At 40.5% G+C, this 16955-nt stretch overlaps 1 protein-coding gene across 1 annotated transcript in view; it reads left to right on the top strand.

The window, feature by feature from the left end:
* The window catches only part of ppp2r5b (protein phosphatase 2, regulatory subunit B', beta), a 52664-nt gene that overhangs the window by 23914 nt on the left and 11795 nt on the right, over window positions 1-16955 (top strand). Inside the window, exons 2-8 of the mRNA XM_049568943.1 lie at window positions 869-1065; window positions 3550-3651; window positions 4853-4945; window positions 5479-5609; window positions 7200-7259; window positions 11830-11938; window positions 16498-16551. Coding sequence (XP_049424900.1) covers window positions 869-1065; window positions 3550-3651; window positions 4853-4945; window positions 5479-5609; window positions 7200-7259; window positions 11830-11938; window positions 16498-16551 — 746 coding nt within the window. The remainder of the gene's footprint in view (window positions 1-868; window positions 1066-3549; window positions 3652-4852; window positions 4946-5478; window positions 5610-7199; window positions 7260-11829; window positions 11939-16497; window positions 16552-16955) is intronic.

Genomic DNA, 16955 nt, shown 5'->3' with positions numbered 1-16955 from the left:
ATTCTGCTGAGATCTCTCAAAAGCCTTTGCAAAGAGGATCTTATGTGTATTTTCATATCCTTTATCTTAATGTAAATCAGCATATTATTGTTCAGACCAAACCTCACACACACCTCACTTATATAGGAATCTAAACTTTGGATATTTCACTGCTATATTTAGCTATTGAGTCATCAATCATCTGGTTACCGAGGAAAAAACCCAAGGATTCCCATTTGGCTGCTGTCAAAGCCCGTAGCTCTCTCCTTTGGTGTTTGCTTCATTTTTTTACTTCTTGCATGATGCTTTACAGGCCAAGCTGCTAAGTTTCACACCCCCTCAGGCCCATGGAATCAATTTAAAACTCACTGCATGTGTTCAGTAATCCATGGGTATCAGCCACTTTCTCTACATCTGCGAAAAAGTGGTGAATTTTTTTTGGAGGTACAAGGTTTTAATCTGACGGCCGGCAGCAGGTTGTTTCATTGTGACGAACAGGCCTGGAGAACGAATCTGACAGGTAATAGGACTGAGATACAACACAGCCCTCTGGAGGAAGGTGTGTGTGGACATGTGTGTGTGTGTGTGTGTGTGTGTGTGTGTGTGTGTGTGTGTGTGTGTGTATGGATGCAAGTCCCTGTGTGTGTGGGTGTGTACAAATGTGTTTGTAGAGTAATAGTCTGCTCTCTTTCCCTCATTACCTTTGAGAGAAGATCTAGCCTGTAGAATACATCTCTGTATACTACAACACTCTAAGCACAAAGCATCTTTCAGGAACGCCATCGGATTTGGCCAAGCTGCATTGCCGTTTTTGTCCTTTAACCTATTTGTCTAAAACACCTCTTTTTCTTTCTCTCTCTTTCTTCCTTCCCAACTCTCAATCATCCAGACGCCCCGGTGGCAGAGTTACATGACCTGTTCTGTAAGAAGCTGCAGCAGTGCTGCGTGCTGTTTGATTTCCTGGACTGCGTGGCCGACCTGAAGGGGAAGGAGATCAAACGTGCGGCGCTCAACGAGCTGGTGGAGAGCGTGGCCACTAGCAGAGGAGTCCTCATAGAGCCTCTGTACCCAGAGGCTATAAAGATGGTAGGAGGGGAGAAGGAGAGGGGAGGTTAGGGGTGGAGATAATGGACTAGAGGATGCACTGATGAAAGGATAGAAATGAAAGACAGATGAATAAATGCTAAGTATCTTAATGTCAAAAAATGAACTTTTGAGAACAGACAGTGACAAACAATGGTCAATGTGGATGAACAAAGAAAGCCAGAACAATATTTCCACATGGAATCAATCCTCATCATTTCAACACCTGGAAACTGCACAAGAAAATAGATAATAAAAGAAGAATGAATAGATGGATGAAAGAGAAGGTAGACAGTGTGATTTCCAGCAGAGGCGATAAACAAAGGTGGTGAGAGAGAGGAGAGGGATAGATAGATAGATAGATAGATAGATAGATAGATACGATGGGAGAGATAGAATGTTTGCAAAGGGTGCTAAATAGCAATAGGCTGCACAGATGGCGAGAAAGAGAGGGATGGACAGGAAAGATGGAGTGTGGTAGAAAAAAGTGTGGACACCAACACAAAGCACCAAAGGTCCCAGAGGATATAAAGAGGAGGAAAGAAAAGAGGGATTGAGGACAGAAGGTGAAGCGAGTTGAGGATATAGCTTATGTTATAGAGTCACTATACCCAGAGGATGTGAAAATGCTGATAGGACAGAGGGTGGGATGAAAGAAAAGTGGGCAAAGGCTTTAATGTGTGGTCACAAGGTTAAAAAAAAGCTTAATTTTTATTAACGAAGGAAGGAGAGAGCAACAATCCCCAGATGATATTTCCCAAATGTAGAAATATTGTGGAATTCTGGTCTAATGGTTGTTCTCTCACAAACGATTTGGACCTTTTTAAATCAAGTAAGGTTTATATATTCATGTGAAATGAGCCTGTATCCTCCTGCAGAGAGAAGTTTTACTAATGCAAACAAATGGAGAGAAGGGAAGAATGGAGAAGACGATAATGCTGAATTGGGGTGTTGGGATTTACCACATTTGCTTTTTGCAGTGTAGTTTATGCACTAAATGGCCAGTGGAAATACATTTGTTGAATAAATCATGACTTTGCAAGCAGCCAGGTTGCATGGCTTACCAGTTGTTCTTCTCAAACACAGTCTGTGAACAGCTTCAAACATGGCCGATAACAGCTGAAGTGATTGTATTCGCTTGATGTAGTTGACAGAAACCCACCTAATTGTCCTTTTAAAGGGATAGTTCAGATCTTTTGAAGTGGGGTTGTATGAAGTACTTATCCATAGACAGTGTATTACATACAGTAGATGTCAGTCGGCACGCCCCCAGTTTGGAGTCTCACATGGAAGCTAAGCAATCTACTGTGGGGGAGGGGTCAGCAACAAAACGTTTTTAGCCACTTAAAAAAAGTCCCACCAAAAAAAAATCAATAATAGTATAAGTGTACACTATATTTAGAATATTGTCACTGCTTTAACTTAATGTCAGACAGTGATTTTCACTGGGAAAATTAAGCTATTACAAAGCTCTCTTTAAAGCCAGACTCCATTGAGAAAAACAGTGATTTAACATTGCTGCTGGTCTAGCACCTCCTCAAACAGTTAGTTTGTCTGTGTGTCTTTTGCGTATAAAATGGTTAGTTCTGATTCACCAAAGTCACACAACAACACAAACTAACCGATCAAAGCAGCAGTAGACCAGCAGCTCCCATGTTCAGAAAGGTAAAATTACGTTTTTTGTGAATGGAATCTGGTGGCTATGACAAGAGCATTAGTGGGGAACTGAAGATGTTAACAGCTTCTCTGTCAAAACATGCTGTCTGATGGAAATACAAAGCGGTGAAAAAATTCTCACCTTAGCATATACTTAAACTGATATTGACTGTTTTAGATGGGACTTTTTTTTAGTTGGCTAAAATACAGAAGTACATTGCTCAGCTTTACTCCAGCCTTATTCTTTAAACTTGGGGTGTGTTGACTGAGATCTACTGTATGTAATACAATGACCATGGGTAAACACTCTACACAACCCCACTTCAAAAATCCAAACTATCCCCTTAATGTAGGGCTCTTAAAAACACCAGCTATTTATCCTGGCTCTATCCTGAGAGTTATTGAGCTTTTAGTGACACAACTCTGTGACGTGTATCATGTTGAAATATCAGCATGGTGGAGTCTAGAAATGACTCAAAGGATGTTTTGCTCAGACTTGTTATTTTATCAGAGAGTCATAGACCTATTTTTTTCTGAAAATATAGCTATCACATCTGTCTTTTTTCTTTCAATCCAGAGATTATGTCAAGGATATCCATAACATTAACAGGAATGTGCTGTGTGTCCTTTTGCTCTTCCTAATCCGCCTTTTTTACCTCTCCAATTCCTTCCCTTTCCACTTCACTTTTCCCTCATCTCCCCTTATCCCCTTCCTCTTTCAACATCCTTCCTTACCTCTCATTCATTTTCATATTTCCCTCTTCCTATTTTCATCCTCACACTCCTGTTCCCATCACTCTCCTTCCCTTCTCCTCCTCTGTGGTTTTCCAGATCTCGGTAAATATCTTCCGGACTCTTCCACCCAGCGAGAATCCAGAGTTTGATCCTGAGGAAGATGAGCCAACACTCGAAGCCTCCTGGCCGCATCTGCAGGTACAACATACACCACTTACATAATTTCATGCATTTTCTCCCTGCAGAGGTAAAGGACAGTTTCTCTTGGAAAAGATATGTTCAGCAAAACATGTTGACTTTGGTCTTTTTTGTGCAAAAAACAGTTTGGGAATTGTTGCGATGTACTTGCTTTTGTTTATTATAGTGAAACACAATGCAGTGTCAGTAAGTGCCATGAAAAATGGGCCCTACTATATATTATATACTATATTTGGGAGGGCGGACAATGCCATAATGCACACAACTCCCACCAGGTGTTGCTTTGAATGCAGCGTTCAGCAATTATCTGCACATAAACATACTGTACCTGAGCCTGAGGTCCTTTAGATCAGTTAAATCTGCTGTTGAAAGCAACATTGTTTGCACAAATGTAACTTTTTTATCACTCGGAATCACAAGATTGAGCTCTAGAAAAGAAGAACGTCACAGCTTCTAAAAATACTTGTGATGTTTGTCCAGATGACATTTGGTTGTGGTGTACAGTCACTTCTGCACCTTCAGGAAGAGATGAGTCAAAAATATAAGCGTGAAGTCCAGACTGTTATGAAACAAAATCTTTTTCCCTTCAGTTGGTATTTTGTGGTGTAAAGCATTCTACTCTTTATAAAGTTGAGCACTGATTCAGCAAGTGAAGTAGATCCTGGTTTCTTAAGCTCAGATATTTCTCACAGAAGTCACGTCTTGTTGCAGTCATCATGCTGTGTTGCCTAGAGCAGCTTTGAAAAAATAGTTTGCCCTCACTCACTATTTTGCTGAGACTGAGACGAGAAGATTGATACCACACTTTCGTATGCCCAGTCAATATGAAGCCACAACCTGTGGTCTGTTAGCTTAGCTTAGTATTAAGACTTGGAACAGGTAATAAAGCTAGCCTGGCTCTGTCTAAAGATTAAGAAAGCGCCTACCAGCACCTCTAAATCTTACTAATTCATCACTAATTTATCTCATTCTTGTGCCATCTTCTAATTGATTTGTGTACAAGCAGTCCTTGTGCTAATCTGAGATAACTGCTGCTGGCCTTAGCTACATGGTTGGCATACAGACATGAGAATGGCATCGATCTTCTTTTCTAACTCTTGGCAAGAAAATGAATAATTACCAAAATGTCATACTATTCCTTCAGGAGACAAACATAGACACTAAATGATGTCTAATCATTTGCTTTCTGTGCCTTCGTTAGCTGGTGTACGAGTTCTTTCTGCGTTTCCTGGAGAGCCCGGACTTCCAGCCCTCCATGGCCAAACGCTACGTCGACCAGAAGTTTGTCCTGCAGGTAATCCTCTCTCTCTCCACGCAGTTTGTCAAATCCAAAGCCCTAAGATGTCTCTAAAATCCTGATAAATGGAAAGGTATAAATAAATGAAGCTCTTCTTTGAAACTGCAGCCATCGCAGAACCTCGTAATATCCCTGCTGGAGTGCTCTCCAATTTTGTTATCTAAGTCGGGGCACATATAAAAAATTGACTAAAAGACTCCGCAGTCCCTGTCGTACAACTTTTACGTTTAATATCCTGCTTTATTTTAGAAATTGACGGGGAAAAAACAGTTTATGTAATATTAATTGTGCTTGGTGAATGGAAAAAAACACCACAGAACAAACAAAGAGAAGAAGAACAAACACATTACTGTTTATGAATAGTTCAAATGACTTTAACGTTAGGATTTGGTTGTCAGAGTGAGGAGGTTGGAGAATGAATGCATTCAGAAAAGGTCCTCACAAGAACTATAATGCAAACATACCGTGCTTGTGTCTGTAATTATCGTGTGTGTGTGTGTGTGTGTGTGTGTGTGTGTGTGTGTGTGTAGCTCCTGGAGCTGTTTGACAGTGAGGACCCCAGGGAGAGAGAGTACCTAAAGACCATCCTGCACCGTGTCTATGGAAAACTACTGGGCCTCCGAGCCTACATCCGCAAACAGATCAACAACATCTTCCTCAGGTACACGCTGTCTTCCACCAATCCAATGCACAGGATTTACGGGTGCTATTTATGGCATCATAACGTCAATAAATCAAACATTAACCAACAAAGGTCATCAGCAGGGAGGAAGGCAGTGTTTATGACTTCTGTAATGCATGTTTTTAGTTTAATTAATGATGATCTTAAAGCACAAAACAGGAAAATTGGTGAAAGTTTTTCACAATCTGAGTTATTTATAAATTAGCCTTTTTTGCGCTTCGTATTTGGAGTGGTTCCTTAACAAGTGAAAAAAGACACAGACAGCATTCAGCTCCTTTTTAATTAGCTGCATCAATACTATATAATACTGGATTCTTGTTTCAATTGTAACTTCCAGTTGTTATGGCTTTGCACCTATTTGGACATCATTTTGTGGATGCTTCTGTAGTTCTGTCACTGACTCTGAACTACACCCAGGAGGCTGGGGTTAAAGGGCCACTTCAACCCTGAATAAAATATATATTTTTCTTTTGACCTGTAATGCTATTTATCACTCTGGTTTGTTTTGGTGTGAGTTGCAGAGTGGAGAGTTTGGCTGAGAGATGTCTGCCTTCTCTCAGATATAATAGAGCTAAATGTCACTCAGCTTGAGGTGCTCAAAGCGCCAAAAAAAAAATAAATTTGAAAAACTCAACAGCAATGTTTCTTTCCAAAAATCATGACTCTAGATAATCCACAAACCTTGTTGTGAGCAGTTTCATGTAAGAACTATGTTCTTTCTATTGAACTACACCCACCAAACATATCACCACGCAGAAGGATGCTTGAACTGTCTTTTTAACAGTTTTCCCACACAGCTGCTCGTAATTATGGTCTATACAATGTGATGTCAATGAGGCATAAGCATCAACACAGATGAGAACTTGGAGAGGGTTTAAGGGACATGTTGTCTAAATTTTCGAGAGGCACAAAGTGCCACATGGAGTATTTTCTGGCTCAGATAATATTCTCATGCACACAAACAAGTTCACCACATGCTCAAACATGACTGTGCACATTTGCAGTCCTGACACTGACCGGATCAGCAATGTATCTCCATTCTGCATCTATCTTGAGTGTTAAATCATTGTGTGGTGACACATATCTCCTCAAATAATTGATCAAACGGCTCTGACTAACAAGAGTGCTGCGATGTAAACTCATGTTTCATCTTTCCCTTCACCAAGCGCGGCTGGATTGTTGTGTTTGCAATAATAATTTAAGCACTGGAGAGCTGCAACACGCTATGTTTCTGCCTCAGTTAACTGGTTTCAGTATCACTGTTTGTTCATTCTGACAACTCAAAAATGCAGTATAGGCATAAATCTGCCCTTACTGTTATTGTACTTCAATTCTTTCTCCCATGATGACATCACAGAAGTAACAGAGTTGTATTCCAGACATAGTATACATCATGATATATGATGTTGGTAATTTTACACTAAGTTAACAGATTATGTTTCTATTTCAAGACTTGCAGTCCTTCTTTAAGTTGATTTTACTTTTGTTTGATTAGAACAGCTACATGATTTACTGATGAATCATTACAAATCACTCTGTGTGTGTGTGTGTTTTGTGTCTGATCTTCAGGTTCATATATGAAACTGAGCACTTCAATGGAGTTGCGGAGCTTCTGGAAATCCTCGGCAGGTTCGTATCCACACACTTTGGAGCAAACTTTGCTGCACTGGAGGAAAGCATAATTTGTAGTATATCATGGCTTAATGAATGCACTTGGAGTTGAGTCTCAACACACACACACACACACACACACACACACACACACACACACACACACACACACACACACACATTTATGTACACACATACTGCACTTGGCCAGCTGCTCCTATTCAGGAGACAGCTGGTAACCCAATGAATTAAGCAACTACGAAAAATGGCGACAAAGCATAACCACTACTGAAACTGCTCAGCACAAAAAACAATATGCATTTATGTTTTATTTATTATCATCCTTCCTTCTTATCAGGTAAACACAACAGTGTAAAGCCTGACGGAGTGAGAAATGGGGGGTGACAGGGAGGAGAGACGTAAACAAGACAGGGGGTTAAAGACACAAATGAGAAATGATTCAGAGGTTTGTATAGTTTGTAGCTGTGTCTCTGAGGCCAGTAAAAGAAATATGAGCAAGATAGAAATGAGGCGAGAACAAGGATGGAAGCCAAACTGATAAACAAACATGTCTTGCTCTCTGCTTGTGCTCATACACAAATCAATGGGCACAAGAACAGAAAGATGGATAAAGAGAAAGAAAGGGAGGGAGAAAATGGAGGATGAATACAAACAAGAGTGATGATGTCATCTAGTTTATGTCCTCAATTCCCATGTATACAAAATCATGTTAAAGGGATGGTTCAACATTTTAGGAATAACTTAATTTCTTTCTGTGACATGCTCACCAGCACCTCTAAAGCTGTCTTGTTTACATAGTCTAAATTATTTGATTAAACCACAAACTAATTAGCTAGGCTAGGTTGTGAGCACAAGCATCCAGTGTAGAGCTAGTGTTAGCATTGTTTGTTAGCTCTTCTCATAATTTGTCTTTCTTTGAGGTACATTTTCTGAACACATCAGATGCCGGGTGCAGCTAACACTGGCTCTTCACTTTAATTAATAATCTAAGCTCACTTCACAGCCCTAGCTAAAGTAAAGACACCTGTACCTAGCATGTGTCCATGTTAAGCTAATGGAAAAATTGGTTACTGCTAGTTGTACTTATTTGCTTTAGCTAATGAAAAGAATGCAGTGAATAATTGCTTTTCATTGAAGGACATTCTAATGGCTAAAATCTGCTGTGACTTTTGTGCTTAATTATAGACTTCGCGTCATCGCTAATGACGACAATAGCAGAGATATGTGAAATCAGCAAACTTGTTGATTTCTGTTTTCATTTTCAGCTGTAACTGTAACGTTTAAAGATATATAGCTTAACACGGTCATCTGACCCATTTGACATTTCTGCTGTGCTTATTTTATATACTTTGTTGCTTTACTATCATCTCTAACAAACTAAACCTACCGGCACGGACGCTAAACAATGGACTGCTGTGGATGCGGGTGCAGCAAAGCGTAATTTAGCCACCAAAAAAAAAAAAAAAAATCAATATTAGTGTAAGTGCACATTCTATTTGAATATTTGCCGTGCTTCACCTTACACACTAACTATTCCACACAGTGGCAGAACAGCAACTTCAGTGTTCTGCTAAGTTAAATGACTGCTTTTGTCAGTGTAGTTTGGTGGCTTTAATTTGATGGCTTCATTTCCCCATTAAAAGGCTGTCTAAAGTGGTAAAAATATTTTTAAGATAGTGTACGCTTAAACTGATTTTGATTTTTTTGGTGGGCGTTTTTTTAGATGGCTAAAAACTAACTTACTTACATTTTATGTATGCGATGTGAGGATTTTCTAGCTGGAAATATGTGTAATTAAACATTGTGATTAAGTCTATTCAACACTATTTAGGCAGAAATGCCTTTAAATAGGGGCGGCACGGTGGTGTGGTGGTTAGCACTCTCGCCTCACAGGCGAGGTTCGATCTGGTTCGATCCCAGGCGTGGGAGCCCTTCTGTGCGGAGTTTGCATGTTCTCCCCGTGTCAGCGTGGGTTCTCTCCGGGCACTCCGGCTTCCTCCCACAGTCCAAAGACATGCAGATTGGGGACTAGGTTAATTGGTAACTCTAAATTGTCCGTAGGTGTGAATGTGAGCGTGAATGGTTGTTTGTCTCTATGTGTCAGCCCTGCGATAGGCTGGTGACCTGTCCAGGGTGTACCCTGCCTCTCGCCTGATGTCAGCTGGGATAGGCTCCAGCCCCCCCGCGACCCTCAAGAGGATGAAGCGGTTAGAAGATGAATGAATGAATGAATTTAAATATTTTTTTAAAATTTCTACATAGAATAAGTGGAATAAAAGGAGGGCATTAGGGTATAGTGCAAGGCTTAGCCATAGCTGTTGGTTAGCATGAGTACAAAATCTATTTGCTCCTGTCAGAGTTGTGTCTTCCTCTTATGAACATTTCAAAAATCAAAATGTCATTAACACTGGCTTTTTACTTTGATGCTGAATAATAGGTTAGGGTTATAATCCAAGCTATATGACAACCTAGCTAGTTAGCCGGCTAGCTAGGTCATGGCCTTGTCATGCTAATATAGATAAAAGGAAAAGGCAGTTGCGCTTTCTTTCTCAGAGAAAGCAAATAAAAGTATTTAAGATGTAGATATAACACAGCTTTATCACTCCAAACTAGCAATGACATTAGTTTATGACATACTTCTGTTACATAAACAGACATGTTGATAGTGCGGAAAGATTGAGACACGGAGAGATGGAAGGAGACAGAGAATAAACAAAAGACGATGGAAGATGGCAAATCAGAAAGCAAACAAACAAATCATTATTAGAGTCAATAAATATTAATTTCTCTCAAGGGCGTTCTGGTGGCTGACTCTAGCATGTGCCCTCTGTCTTTGTCTTCATTATTCGACACTAATAAGACAGAGGTGCCTTCAAATAATCCTCACTGATGTTAAACATAGAAGAAAATAAAGAGAGTTAAAAAGAGGGATGAATTCAGAGAGGTTTGGAGAGACTGGACTCTCATTTATACTGTTGTGTTTTTTTCGTTTTTTGCCAACATAATAAAGGTTAAAGAGATTCATACAAAATCTGAAACCTTTTTGCCACCCACAATCATCATGTCAGCTGATCCAAAAAAAAAAGTGAAATCAGAACTAGACGCTTACTTTTGAGGTTGAGAGCTTTGGGTTAATGTAGAGAGGGAGTTCGAGGAGAGGATGAATACAAGGTGCGAAAACAAGAGGAAGGAAAGGAGGGATGAGAGATGGAGAGAGGACGAGTGAGTTAACAGTGAGTCAGAAGTGGAGGAAGGAGAAGGGAGAAGCAGGAGAGGAGAGAGAGAGGTTTGTATTCATGTTGGTGGTAACAGAGGTATTTATAGCTCCTCCCACACATGGAGAGAGGGAGAGAAAGATGGGTGAGGGAGGATGCATTGTACAGAAAGAGAAAGAGAGAGAGAGGAAGAAGACAGGAGGCAGAGAGGAAGATTAGAGGAACAGCAGGAGGGAGATATTGAAGAAATTAAACAAAGATGCTATTAGAAAAGGACGGCAGACAGACAGGTAGACTGATACAGAGACAAACAGATAAATTAAGTGCTGCTAAATAAGAGTCGTACTCTCCAAGTTTAGTTCCCGCTCTTCCACAGCTCATGCTCTTTCCACCGTAGGCTGAACTACCACTATGTCAGTCAGTGTAGCAATGAGCACAGCAGACCACGCATTTGTCTATTCACTTGGAAATGGACACAGTACAAGAATAGACTCCACCACACAGACAAAGGCACATGTGTGCACGTGATGTTTTTATGTAAATACATGTCAGTTTTGCTGCTGTCTATTCAGTTAAAATACCGACTACGTCAGCTTGTTGTTTTTTGCCAGGAAGAACACAAACTTGATAAAAAGAAGAGTTCATATGGTACACAGTGAAAGTACGTCACTTGTAATCATGTATTTGTCACATAACGTCATGCAAGATACAACTTCAGTTAAATGCGATCCTGTCAGCTCCTTCAACTTGTATATCGCAATTCAGTGTCTTTTTTGCCTCTTCTTAAATTCTAGGCTGCTGCTTTATAACTGTCCATGTTTCCAGATGGTTCTGGTAATCCATGGTTTCTGCTTGTGGAATTATTTTACTGTAGTTTTGGGTACAGTTGCATCCGTTGTTAAATCCACCACAGACTCAATGAATTCATTGATGTCATCCGTGACGTGGACGATGGTATCCTTGAACTTGCTCCAAACTCAAACTGGATCCATCTCTTGTGCCACTGGGGGGATGCATCATAGTTTGTATACATATCTTGACCTCAACAAGATGGCTGCATGGTTGCACCTACTGAACTCGGGCAGCAATTACGCTCTGCAGCTGCCTCTGAACAGCGTTTAACAGTGACCCAGAGCGAGCAGGAACAGGATAGCACCTCACACTCCCACTGTCACACCAGTCCTTATTCATCATAAAGCACACGCCTCTGCCTTCCTTTTGTTTGCCAGAGTCTTCTGCTCTGCCGGATGAGCATATAGAGAAAGAATAATATGGTTGCATGACGCTGTCCAAGATATATCCAAGTTTCAGTGACACCTATATAACTGTGACTTTCCTTTCCTGTCCTCCAGCATCATAAATGGCTTTGCCCTGCCCTTGAAGGCTGAACACAAGCAGTTCCTGGTTCGGGTCCTCATCCCGCTACACACGGCAAAGTCCCTTTCCATCTTCCACGCACAGGTCTGTGACATTTTCCTGCAACATCCACTATTTAAATGTATTTGTTTGTATATTATACTACTTTGTAATCTCTAGTATTACCACCAGTTTCTTTTTCTGAAGTTAAAAACTTTTGACACCCCTTCATTTTTTAGCTTGTGTAACACCAGTTTACACAGTTCCTGATATAGTTTGATGCCATGCCTACATCCACATGCAGGGACATATGTGTATATGAAAGTCTGTTGTGCCTTACAACTGTTTTTCATGTGTGTTTATGTGCTTATGAAGGCCAACACTGATCCCGTTTACTGGTATATTGTACTATTGTCATGACTGTAATTTCCCCTTTTTCAAACTAAGCAACCAAACACTGGATTATGTTTATGCCAGGGTGTAAATGCCACTGAAACTATATTTAGATCCCAGTAAGCTACAACTATCAAATGGCTTTGCAGTCCTTCTGACTGAGACATGCGTTGTTGTAGGTTTTAGAGACCTTTCTCCTCCAAGTATCAGATTCACACTGAGGTGTAGTTTATCTTCTGGCTTCTCTACTAAGAAGATATTCAGGGGCCTGATTACAGAAAATGATCCTTACTGCTGGTCTTATCTTAAAAGATCTTCCTATTACAGACACAATACCTAAACTCATTGCTGTGTCCTATCTCAGACCTCCTCTCTTATCTTAACTTAAAATCCTGACTATAACTGCAAATTTGATTCTTTGATGGCCACTCGTCCTTTCCTTCCAGTATCTGTGTTTACAACTTACATGAGACTGCCTGTATCTTTGATTTGAATGTACCAGTGTGCTACTTAAGATGGACAACCATAATATCATAGGCTCTCAGTTGCTTATTATAGCTAGCTTGCTGTCATGGACAAAAAGAGATGGGTGTTCAGTTTTAGCTACAAGAAGTCAGACGCACTAATCGTGTCAGTGGACGAGATGACGCCTAGCTTTTTTTTCCCCTCAGTTTTTTAGATTAATTATTAAATGAATTAATTTGAATTGTTTATTAAAATTTAAAGAGCCACGCTACAGTTGGAGTAGCCTTTCAATCATTATATTTCAGGGTTCATTTTGTTCCCCATCTCCATTATCATTGCCTTAAAGAACCAGCAACACTGCTGCTGCCATTTTTAGCAGTTAGGTTCTGTGAGTAAGATAGGATTTGTTTCCTAAATGCGGTCAGGAAACGTGTTTCTGTAATACCAGAAACCCTAAATGTCATCCCAAACTGAGATAAGATAGAATTTCAGAAAGTGTCTGTAATGAGGCTCCAGATGTTTTTCCTACACTGAAACATCAGCCATACAGGAACATGTCTCAAATGGTAGTTTGGGATTCCTGCAATGTGTCAAATGTACCACTAGGAGGCAGAGTTTGGTCACAGATAGTACTGCAGAGAAATGCGCTCACCTTTGAATCACACTCAGCATGGGTGCCTTTGGTTTTTTCGGTCTGTGAGTGTTTGTGTATGAGTATGTGTGTTTGGGTTATCATAATATTTGATGACACAGATGGCAGCCAGTCTATTGTGTGTGTGTGTGTGTGTGAATTTTATTTGTGCCACTCATTATTTGATTATGCACAAGGTAGGGTTTTTATAGAGGTATGTGTGCAAGTGTGTGTGTGTGTGTGTGTGTGTGTGTATATATTCTGGGTCTCAGCATCACCGTGCCCTACATTTCTCCTCCCCGTCTCTCTCCCTGTGGTTCACACACATACATTATTCACACACTCAAACACACACACTCAGTTTGACGGGGTCACGGGGGACACATATGAGTGGACAGCAGTTTTGTGCTCAGTAGGTGTGGCTGCGCGGGAGTGACCCAGTTCTGGATCTGAATATTGAAATAAAATATCAAAGCAGCATCTTTTCTTCATCTAAAAGGTTTTTCAACACTTGAATCATCCTTCCTGTAGCCCTGTGAAGGCATTTATCATTTATATTCATGCCACTAAATTAGAGTAACAGCAGTTGGAGCTATGTTTTGTAGCGACAACATGGTTACACATCATGGTTCCAAATATCAAAAAGCAAATGCAGTGATTATGTATGAAAGAACATATCAGACTCCCTTACTATATATTTGAACTGAAATAATAATTTTTGCCAAGAGCCCAGTATATCCTTGGTGTTCGTTTGACTTATCTACTGATTTACTTAAAACTGCAATTACTAAAAAGAACATACAGGTATTTCAATTTCATCTACATCTCTGCAGCGACATTGGTCAGTTTTGACAGTCTGCTCCACTTACCCAGCACTGATTTGCCCCCCTTCATGGTATAATGTGGAACAAACACAACACTGAGTGTGCAGGAGCTGCCAAATGACATGACACAAGCAAAATGTAACTTCTAGTGGGAATCAGTAAAAGCAACAGCAAACTAAGATAACTAGCCACCCCTCTGTCTCGCTCCCACACTACTATCAAACTGTAATACAAGGCAGTGCTGATCATATATATAAACCAACATTCTGTTATTGTGTTTCCTATTTCTAAGCTAAAATGTATTCAGAAGCAAAGTTTAGTGTACTGTTTGGCTGTAATGCAAGAATTTGTGAACAGGAAGTGGATGCCATACTGTTTCCCATATTGTAAAAATGGATGCTGAAAATACTGAGATCAAATGATAAAACTAACAGTGCAGATAAAATATGAACCAAAATTCTGTTACTGTGTTGCCTACGTCTCAAATGAAATGTTTTTAGGAACATATTTTGGCATACTGTTCATACCATATTGTTTCCTGTGTCAAAAAGGCCAAGCTCGTATTACGCCACCCACCTGTGGAAGCGTTTATTGGTCTGGTGTAGCGCAATTCATTCTTGCAGTTGAAGTTGAGCAAAAGAAAATGCCAAAGCCCCTTTTGTGTTGTGTTGTGGAGGATTCAGTGACTTGCATAGTTTGCACGCAGTGCTTCAAATGTAGCTCCTGCCATCTGGTGGTCCTTTTTTATGTTACTACAACAACAGTTTGGCTGGCACATGAACAGACACAGTGACTGAAATAATTGTAATAATAATAAAACTAGGACAAGAATAATTTGATGACATCACACGTAAAAGACGACGACTAGGAATGATTCGTCGTGGACCATCGTGTCTGTCATGTCTGTCAGCCAAGTCACAGCACAATTTTATGACTCCACAATCACGTAATCTGACATAGTGTCTATCGGAACAGACAAAAATGTTGTGTTGTGTGAACCCATCATAATTAAAAGTAGTTTAAAAGCATTTTTTTATGTGCAGATTTTAACAAATTTACAGCGAAAGGGCCAACATTAGAGATCTCTTGAATGACTTCATACTCAAATATAGACCCTAATTTGACCTGTCACCCTGACAGATCAATATTGGTAAAGTCTCAGCCCACTACAGTGTCCATAGTCCTTAGCCTAACAACAGCCTCCTGCACTCACAAAGCCCGGCCTGACAACAGAATCCAACATCATATTTACCCCAAGCAGTTTCTCTAATGCTTCGCTAATACTTTAAATAGTTTGACCGATCAGCACCTTTATTTTAATCCTCCTCTTTTTCCTACTTTACTTTTATTTCAAAGTTGACATCCCTGCTTTCACCAGTCCCTTTTTTTAGCCTCCGCTCCCTCTTTCCCTCTGCCTCTGTAACCATGTTGTGGTGCGAGTGAGGGACAGGAAAGTTAGGGATGGAGTGAGCGGAGAAGACAAACAAGAAAGGTGCTCCACAGGAAGGAAAAGGGATTAGATGGGAAAAAAGATGAAAGCTGTTTAAGATGTGAAAGCCAGACAGACAGAGAGACAGACGATAGTGCTACAGGTCAAGAGTGAAACAAAGACAGGGACAACAAAAAAAAGAAGAAAGAAAGTAAGAAGTGATGTCCTACAAAAAGTTCGAGAACAACCATCAATAGTCTGACAGTACACAACCTCTACTGTCTGCAACTATACAACTGGAGAATCCAGCAAACTTTTATATTGATGACACTTGAACTTGCTTATCTAGAAGTCGTAAAATAGACGAGTACAGTAAGAATTTCAACAAGGCAAAGGTATAAATAGGACAAAGGAGGAAAGACAGAGAGGCAGAGACAAGAGGTCTAAACTCTATCTCACATTGCCCTTAAGGGACTTCGTGTGTGTGACATCACTCCTTCCGAAGTAAACACACGCACACACAGTCTCCGTCGCCACGGTGCCCACTCGCCTCGGCAACCGGCCTGGGCGGAGGGGGCAACCGCAAAACACACACATGCACACGCACACACGTACGCACACACACACTCGCTGAATAATGGGAAATGATTGCAGATCATATAAGAGGAGACAAGAGCTGTTGTCGATGTACGCACACACACACACACACACACACACACACACACACACACGTGACACACATCTCCCCTTGGAAAACTTGTCTTTCCGATCTTTAGCAGAGTGTAATCCTGAGGGATAAGTGCTAAGATCCCTCTTGTCTCCTTGACAGCTTCAGGGAATGTGTGAGTGTTTTTTTGTGTTGGTGTGTGTGTGTGTGTGTGTGTGTGTGTGTGTTCTAACCAGGTCTCCTCTGTCTTTACAGCTGGCCTACTGTGTGGTGCAGTTTATGGAGAAAGATGCCACAGTGACTGAATATGTAAGACTTTTTTTTCATTACATTACTGTGCTTACTACAAGCCACTTGCTATGTAAATCTAAAGGTTAATAAGTTCTTAATTTTGTAGTTTTGGCCACCGTTTCTATCTGCCAAGTTAACTGCTGTGATATTGGACTATGGTGACATCACTAACAAGATGTCAGACACGGAAAGAAATAATCCTATACGTAGCTGCGCTAAGCAACGTTTTCGCCTTGACAATGGCTCACATGACTACATGTAACCTGACAGCTGTTTCACGTGGTGACAAACCTGCAGAAATTTGCATCAAGAAATCTTAATTTCCATCAGAAATCAAAATTTCAACTGGAACACCCCTAACAACACATTCTCACTCCGACCTTGTCACATATTAACGTTTGGTCAAGGACTTTCCATGTCCA

The sequence above is a fragment of the Epinephelus fuscoguttatus genome, linkage group LG23, assembly GCF_011397635.1.
Source record: "Epinephelus fuscoguttatus linkage group LG23, E.fuscoguttatus.final_Chr_v1".
Classification (NCBI taxonomy): Eukaryota; Metazoa; Chordata; class Actinopteri; order Perciformes; family Serranidae; genus Epinephelus; species Epinephelus fuscoguttatus.
The sequence above is the reverse complement of the archived record's forward strand: the minus strand, read 5'-3'. Positions and strand labels throughout refer to the sequence as shown.